The sequence below is a fragment of the Andrena cerasifolii genome, chromosome 2 (genome assembly GCF_050908995.1).
Source record: "Andrena cerasifolii isolate SP2316 chromosome 2, iyAndCera1_principal, whole genome shotgun sequence".
Taxonomy (NCBI): Eukaryota; Metazoa; Arthropoda; class Insecta; order Hymenoptera; family Andrenidae; genus Andrena; species Andrena cerasifolii.
Window position 1 is genome coordinate 15,852,611 of NC_135119.1, and position 8,811 is coordinate 15,861,421.

General features: G+C 38.6%; 1 protein-coding gene across 5 annotated transcripts; it reads right to left on the reverse strand.

The window, feature by feature from the left end:
* Positions 1 to 1,431: 1,431 nt before the first annotated feature.
* Positions 1,432 to 8,785, reverse strand: LOC143366066 (galactose mutarotase). 5 transcript variants are annotated; one of them, XM_076806821.1, is made up of 6 exons: positions 8,705 to 8,785; positions 6,025 to 6,118; positions 4,226 to 4,434; positions 3,076 to 3,443; positions 1,640 to 2,065; positions 1,432 to 1,547 (listed from the first exon to the last, which is right to left on the reverse strand). In XM_076806821.1, the coding sequence occupies exons 1-6, from the start codon at positions 8,751 to 8,753 to the stop codon at positions 1,467 to 1,469; spliced, it is 1,227 nt and encodes a 408-aa protein (XP_076662936.1). In that variant the 5' UTR covers positions 8,754 to 8,785; the 3' UTR covers positions 1,432 to 1,466. The 5 variants fall into 5 exon arrangements, with proteins under 5 accessions (XP_076662936.1, XP_076662937.1, XP_076662938.1 ...); XM_076806822.1 differs by having other exon boundaries at positions 6,025 to 6,114; positions 8,716 to 8,768; XM_076806823.1 differs by lacking the exons at positions 6,025 to 6,118; positions 8,705 to 8,785 and adding an exon at positions 5,126 to 5,327.
* Positions 8,786 to 8,811: the final 26 nt, after the last annotated feature.

Consider the following 8,811-nt stretch of genomic DNA (forward strand, 5'->3'; position numbering starts at 1 on the left):
TTCCTCCGCCCCCGCAAATCGGTCTTCGGGTGGTGGTGGAAACTCGGTGCAAGCGCGCTTTTCCGTTACACAGCGGAGTGCGCACGTGAGAAGAGAAAGTAGGCTCTGAGTCTGCTCCGAGGATCGAGAATCAAACAACCCTTGAAGGAAATCTGTGACTTCCTCGACATAACCCGTTCGTTTGGAGTGAGCTGGCACTCGTAACAGTTAACAAAGGCCAGGGACATCTCAAGATATCCGCGATTCGTCTCGGGGTCTGTTAATTGGTGTCCTCTTCCTGCTTTCGAGCTCTACCCAAGATCTTTCCCACGCATGCCACTCGCATCGCGTACCCTTCACAATCATACACACTCGCAAGCATATGCAAATGCCCACTTTCAAATCTTGCTCCCACGTGTACTCGACATATCGATTACCTACAATTCCCCAGCCACGTTCAAGCAGTAGCGTAACAATCTATAATTGTTCACTACTGGCAATCGTGAATGAAAGTGAAATCATGGATTGGTGATTCTTGCATCTCAAATCATTCGAAATCTATTTAGTCAGTTGACCGTGGTTCACCGTATGTATGTGTGTATGCACCTTCACGATCCGATACCTACGCCGAAATATTTTGTGGAAACGATTAAAACAATTTATGTAAGCAACACAGATGTGAGTGATTTAGTTAGATACTGTTCAATTTTGTGATTTTGTGAATGACGTCTCGGTCGGAGCAAACTCGATTTATAAGAATTTCCCGATACGCTGGGCCACCTTAATTCTGACCTAACCTATCTTCCATCGAACAGTACGGAATATCACGAGCCAAGTACAATTTCGTGGAATGGATGGAATTCGTGAAATGAAATGTGAAAGAATTGCCTAGTGAACAGTAAGAATTAAACCGTAGAGGAACGTGATTCAACTGAACGTTAAAACCTTTTTTATTTAAACGTAGGGCAAATTGTAAATTTACGAAATGAAAAAGAAGGGGAGTAAAATACGTATTCGTGGTCGTTTGATTTCAGAAGATGTGGCCACTGTTGGGCAGAGTTTTCACTAAATTTGGCACTTCTATACAACTCCCGATCGTTTGCGTTATCGGCTTTCTTGGATATCATTTAGAAGGATTGATGTCTGATCGTTATACACCCGCGACCGCGTCAATAACGCAACAACGCGACGATAGGCTATTAGAGGAAATAGACTCTACGCCCGGGAAGCAACGACACCGTCCACTGGAAGTTAATCTGCCTCCATCGTTATCTGTATAACCTTACCTACGTATTATAGGGAGAGTGTTTAGGCATACAATAAAGTACATCGGAAAGCAATATTTGCTTTCAAACACTAGAATGTGCAAGCAAAAATATCATTTTATCACCGATTGCCGGTCGAGCAAGTGCAACATTTAATTATTACAATATAGTCTTAGCGCACACAGCCAGCAACTTGTTTCCCAAGAATGGCATAGGCTCGGCTCAAGCTATTACTCCAAATCTATAAGTAACACTATGATTATAGACCCTTCCAGGTTCGAGTATACTGTTGAAAAAGTTTTTCTGCAAATGTTAATAGTACTTGTGTATTAAATACAAAGGGGGATGCTACGTGCTAGTCAAACCCAAGCTGAATAACCCATCGCTATACCCACATGATTCACAGCGTCTGGATAATTCTGTGTTTCCAAGCAGAATGCTCCGTGCTTGAAATATTCACTGTTATTCTTTCCTCTAATACCCGGGCTCCCTTGTTCGGGCAGGAAATTAGATGTATAAAATTGTACGCCTGGTTGATTGGAATAAACCTCCAAGTATCTTCCAGAAGTCGGATGTAATACTCTAGCAACAAATACTGTATCATCCCCGGTGTCAGTCGCTGTGACACAAAAATTATGATCGTAACCACCGCCAGACACTTTATCAATAACATGCCCAAGTGTCGTCGAGTTTCTCAAATCCATTATAGTATTCTCAACCGATCGAATTTCACCGGTGGGAATACTTTCTGCGTCAGTAACGGTCCAACTATTCGCATTTAAAGTGACTTGATGTTTATATAGTTCGGTAGCATTACTTTCCTGCAACATGTATAATCAGAACATTTATCGATACGGCGGGGGAAAGATGAACGATGAGAAATTCGTGTGTATGCCAATGCATGAAATCTCATAGTTTCTACCTATATAGCAGAGGTGGGCGGGTACCCAACATTTCGGGCTCGGGACGGACCGGAAACTTTCGGGCGGGATCGGGCGGGATCCCGATACTTTTATATATATATATATATATATATATATATAGTGTTTGCGTGGATTTAACTTTCGCTGATACCACAGTATATCCCGATACTTTCGTATTGCTCGAGATCCCGAAAGTTTCCTATTTAATCATAATTTGTATCTTATTTTTCATTTACATATATATTTCCATTGCTACCAAATAGTCTTTGAATACTGAATATGTCCATACACGGTGTTAAATAAATACCATATTCAAAACTTGGGAGGAAGACTATTTTCTGTCCATATTCAGAACTTGGGAGGAAAACTATTTTTAGTTCGACAATATTTTAAAATCTTAATAAAATAATATTTTATTAATCGTATTATTTTATACGTCTTATTTAAATACGTATATGGACATATCCAGTATTCACAGACTAATTGGTAGCAATGAAAATACATATATATGTAAATGAATGATAAGATACAAATTATGAATCAACAGCAGGCAGAAAGGTAAAAACTTATCACTGGTATTGATATAAATGATGCATAATTCTTTCCGTCTCGGTCTCCTGTTAATAGCTGGCTTTCGAGCCGATTGCGTCCGAGTTTTGCCGAGCCGACCTGAAATCAAATTGCCCGCTCACGACGGTCATGCTTGTAGCCCAATTCGAGTCTCGAGATCCCGAAAACTTCGGGATTTCGAGCGATATGAAAGTATCGAGACCCCGCCCGATCTCGCCCGAAATTTTCCGACCCGTCCCGAGGGCCGGGAGCCCGAACCTCGGGACGATCCGCACACTCCTACTAAATGGGTATTTACATATATGCCTGGAAAGACAAATAAGAATTGGTTTACGAACATGGCCGGCCAAGTTGAAGTAACTGTGATTAGTCAAGTTGATCGGGGTAGCTTTGGTAACGAAAGCTTTCATAACGATACGCAACTCGCCGTCAGCGGTTAGGTTAAAAGCTGCAGAAGCTATAGCAGCCCCTGGATAACCTTCGTCGCCGTCTTCGCTTAAAAGCGTCAATACGAGCCAGTCGTTTCGAATAGTGGCAATCCATACTTTCGAACTCCAACCCTTCGCACCACCGTGAAGACTGTGCTGCCCTTTGTTCCTGGTTACATGATACTTGATTCCGTTCAAAATAAATTCACCTTTACCAATACGGTTCGCAACTCGCCCTATCGTCGCGCCGAAGTACGGATTGCTCGCACTCGTGTACCCTGGAAAAGCGATTCTGTACTGGATGTACTTGCAGGTATGTACCCTACTTGTGTACGCTGTTTCAAGCGAACCTGCTCGGCAAGAGATATAGTACTGCTGTGTTGATTGAAACAAAACTATATATAAGTAGGCATTTGTGTTGTATGTGAATCATCGTGTCTGTAGATTCGATTTGCGAGGATGGTGCTTCGCGCCTAGACTATACTCGAGTACCTCCCGACTAATTACTTCTCATTCCTACATTTATGTACAGTGATTCACAGCCATAATCGTACAAGTTGTATACAAGCTGAAAGTTTCATAAAAATCGGTCAACGTTGATCCGAGCTACAAACGTTTAAAGATCGCACAATAAGGTCGAAAATCGCTGATTCCGGGAATTTCGCGATTTTCGACCTTATTCTGCGATCTTTAAACGTTTGTAGCTTAGAGCAACGTTGACCAATTTTGATGAAATTTTCAGCATGTATACAACTTACTTCGATCTACAAACGGTTTTTTTTTTAAATTTTTATTACAGGTTGAGAAAAAAAGTTGAAAAAACGACCTTTACTATTTTTTTTCCTATTCCGACCAATTGCAGTTTTTTTCAAATCGACGAAACACGTCACTTAGTAAACTAATCCTAGCTTCTCAAAAAAAGTCAAGTCGTTTGGACCAATTTTAGAAATGTTATGCGATTTTAAAGAGTGTACGATTCTGGCTGTGAGCCACTGTATATAACTTACAAGACATGCCGACAGAGTGCAGAATGTTTTGGAAAAATTCTATAATATAATACCTTGGACGTTATCGAAGCCTAGAACGATGTCCGCTATTTTACCCTGTTTATCTGGTGTTCTAATGGACGTTATCGTCGCACCATATGTTATAATATCCACCTCTTGACCAGCTTTGTTTTTTAAAGTGTACTTTTCTATGCATCGTCCATCGATAGATCCCCATTTCTCCATTATTATTGATTCTTCACCGCTCGAGTCCATGGTCGATCTAAACGTTACAAAACGAATGGTTCTGTTCAGGATGGTGAAATGCGCGTCAGATGAAAGCCGTGAAACGTATGATTTATCGCAGGTATCATCGCATAAAACCACAGACGGCACGCACTGTATATACGAGTAGTCCGAGCTAGGGGGGAGGCAAGCAGGGCGACTGCTCAGAGCGGCGAATTTCGGGCGGCAAAATTGTTGGAAAGAGAAAATTAAAACCAGTAAAAGTGTTTACGTTGTTTTCTATCGATTTTGTTAAAAATATTTTATAAGACTTGTTTTTTTTTAGATTTAAAAAGTAATTAAAAAAAATTAAAACCGACTTCAAAAAAATAAAAATGCACTAAGTAAAAATTAATTTAATCCCTTATTTAATCTATGACTCTCATCTTTGTTAAGTCGGTGCCAGATTTAGACAGCGCAAATGATGAGACGCGAATTAAAAAATATGCGAGCCTTTGTTATTAACCAGTACTGGTAAAGTATTGGGTGAATATCGATGCAATGTAGAACGGAACCACCGGGGCCTCGCCCTCTTTCGAATAAAAAAAAGATCATCAAAATCGGCCCATATGCTGGGGAGTTATGCGCGGACAAACATAAAAAAAATATAAAAAATAAATACGGGTCGAATCTATAACCTTCTCCTTTTTGAAGTCGGTTAAAAAATAGGTATTTGGATACATACCTACCTCCTACCTATATATATTTTATTTTACTTTGTTGCTGTTTCTTTTATGAATGTTATTTTTTTTTAAGCAAAAGGCTTTTGTTATTTAACAAATACCCACGAGGAATTTCACTCACTGTCAAAAATTATATATTAAAACAATTATTTATAATTAAATATATAAGAGCTAGATCAGGCCCCGACGGCACATCAGACTGTTCTTAGTGTACCTCGACTGTGGTGAAACTCGTGTGGCGCAGAATTTAACAAAACTACGGCTTTTACACGATATCACAATCGTTTGACCATATCTTTATATCGTACGATAAATATCGTTTCCCAATCAAGTCAACGGTTGCAGAAATCGGAATATGTACTTACTTGTGTAGGCAGATATATATATATATATGTGGTCTAGGTAAGTACGGTAAGTATAGTATGTGCCAATGTATGATATACACGTATATACACTAGTGCACGCATACTATATCAGCAGATGCATTCGCAATTTGAATGATCCATTACGATCGGGGACAAACGGTCCGCATCGGTGATCTTATAATCCACTGTGATTTATAGTGTACACTATGTACATAACATTTTCACCGGCGTCGTCATTTTGTCATTATTATTGTCCCTGTTACGTTATATAGGTGTAATCACAATTGAGAACAGTATCAACTCTGCTATCGATGTCTTATTAACGCGTAAGTACATCCATATTATCTTCCGTAATCAGTCATGCGTATTGCGAAACTGATGTAAACGATTGCAAAGTATATATGTACATATAATTTGTACTTTGTAAATGGAACGTAATACGCAGCGTTATAAAATATTTTCCACAAGCACAGCGCACACTTTGCTTTTATCTGCGACGGTAATGAAGTTGTATGAAGTGAAACGCCAGGTTAACCTTACCCGAACAGATGTAGGACTGTTATCGCTATACTGGAGAGATGCACGTTGTTGACCATGTTGACGACGCGGCGCAGCTGAACGACGAATCTATGTACTACGTGTGAGACAGTGAGAGCGACAACGGACTAACCCACATTAAAAAGAAAAGTATTTTTCCCTGTTTTACGTGATTAGTAGAGCCTATTGGAATACGTTATTGCTACTAACTCAATTTCGAAAACAGTGTAGGTTGTTAGTCCGTTGTTGCTCTCACTGCCTCATATGGAAGTACTAATATATATACTGAAAGCGAAAGTTTGAACGTCTCGCCTCGTCTCGTCTCGTCCTTCGGTCGTTGGCATCAGCGCGCGCGCGCGCTAATTGTCTGTGTTTCTTCGAAACCTAATCTCGGTTGAATCTCGCCGGGGAGAAGAGAACACAATATTCAATATTCAAGTATTCATCTCTCGCTCACGTCCCTCAACCTCAATCGATACGATGGATGCCAAAAGTATGTATGTACATATGTTTCTCGCATATCAGGGAAAATCAGGGCTTCAAAACTGTTATAATATCGATTTCGGTTCTCCAAACTTTATTCGGAATAACTGTTATGAAGAACCGAAATTTCCAACTATTATCTGTTTCGGTTGCGGTTTCTATTTCCCTCCTCGTATCGGTTCCATAACCGTTATTTTTTCGGTTCCGAAACGGCTCCAGAATAATTTCTTGTATCGACTTTTCCCTAATTAATATCATTAATTATTCTAGTTGCAGATTACTGTATGTGTGCATATTTTGTACAAAATCCTTATAGAAAAAGGAAAAACATTTATGCATATCATTGATTTTTAATAAAGCGTTGAAGTAAATAAATCAGCTACATATTTTTTACATTCACGCACACACACACACACTATATTATTCAGAATAGGAAGATAAATGTTTCTGCTGTTTCTATAAGCATTTTGTAAAAAAAAATATGCACACATACAGTAATCTGCACCTGCAATAATTATCAATGATATCAATTAGGGAAAAATCGATACAAGAATTGATTCTGGAACCGAAAAAATAACGGTTAAGGAATCGATACGAGAAGGGAAATAGGAACCGTAATCGAAACAGACAATAGTTGGAAATTTCGGTTCTTTCATAACATTTATCTGAAATAAAGGTTCTCCATAACCGTTTTAATCAGAACCTTTATATAACAGTTTTCAACAGTTATTTTCGGAACCGTTCCAAGCCCTGGGGGAAATATTCTAAAATCAATCTAAAAACAGACCCAATAAAAAGACGAGTTTCATTAAACTCACAAAACGTAAATCACGCGTCGAGCCATATCGTTCATATAACTGTATCGTTTTTCGTAACGTCGACGTAGCGTGGCCCATATTTATCAAGAAAAGAACCTATCTAATCTCTCTTATCCATTACGCAAAATACCGATCGTATATCGCGTTCCCGGTATCATTCGGCAAGAATTTCTCCTATTTACGCGATCCTAAACTATATTCCACACAAAGTGAAGTATCACCGAGGAATACGATATCCCATTTTGTTCGGTATACATTGTACATGTTCTTCCAACATGGAAGAAAGTTTGTTGAAGGGACATCAGTCACTGAAGTAAACAAGAGTAAAATTAATATATAACTCGTTCAATCTATCGAGCACAATTAATGACAACGACTCGCTATCGCGGTTCGTCGTCTCGTATGACCTCGTCGTTAACTTGCTACTCAAGATAACAAGTTGTATATATACTTTCTTTTGTCTTGATTCCACATGCTTCGATATGCGCCCCCCCCCCTCCTTAAGTGTTTAAAAAATAGTCCTCGAAAATAAAAATTCCATTTTTTTTGTTCGCCTTCATAAATAAAAAGTGTTCGAGAAGTATTTAAACTTTCAAAGTTTGAGGGAAAAAAGTTTTATTTTTTAGGTTTTCGGACTTTTTTTAAAACCGTTTGTCGCACGAGAAAGGGTAATAGAACATAAGACATGCTCCTTGTCTGGATCTACAACTTTTGTTTGACATATTTTTTTATTTAACTTGGAAGATATTACAGAAAATCGACTTTGTGAGCTGTTGACTAATTATTTAAATGTTTAAGGGCCCAGGGGCACCTTATCCCGTTATCCGATCGAGCTCAAACTTTACACAGATTTTTTTGTATTATTTGGAACTATTCTAGAGGGTGCCCTGAAGAAAATCTTGAAAAAATTTTGCACCAAGAGTAAATAAGAGCCACCTTAATGTACGAGTACATATATCCATAGTTAAATATCCTTAAGTAGGATACTGTGTGCTGTGCAATTTTGAAAAACGATTAACCTTCAACTGGTGACGTCAGGTTTTACTATCACTAATGGTGAGTGGCGACATGCGTGATGTCCACTCCAATGCATTTGAAATACAGGTTTATCGCAAATATGTATTTAGTTATTTTAATGTTGTCGTGTTTTTATTTATTATGTGATTTTATTATATTATAATATTTTCCAAACGTAACATAATTTGTATTATTAAATATCCAATAAAAATAAGAATATATACATAGTTCAATTCTCATATTTACGTAGTTTTTTTTTTCTTTGACGTCACGCACGTCACATCAAATCACCAATTGAAGGTTAATCTCTCAATAGTACGTAGTGCGATTAGTTTCTAAAAAAACGTATGTAGGTACACAAGTACTATGCATATACCAAGTTCCTATCAATACAGCAGCGTCGTGCATGCACATGTAACATCATGCAAGTATTCTGAACACTGTTCCGACACTGTCGCCGCCGGGTCTCGAC

What these genes read in the sequence shown, in the direction of transcription:
- LOC143366066 (XM_076806821.1), bottom strand. Translation starts at nt 8,753, where the DNA reads ATGTGCATGCACGACGCTGCTGTATTGATAGGAACTTGGTATATGCAT. An exon ending in AGGAACTTGGTATATGCATA is followed by an intron (nt 6,119 to 8,704) that starts GTACTTGTGTAC and finishes TCTCACACGTAG; the next exon opens with TACATAGATTCGTCGTTCAG. An exon ending in ACAGTCCTACATCTGTTCGG is followed by an intron (nt 4,435 to 6,024) that starts GTAAGGTTAACC and finishes TGTAACGTTTAG; the next exon opens with ATCGACCATGGACTCGAGCG.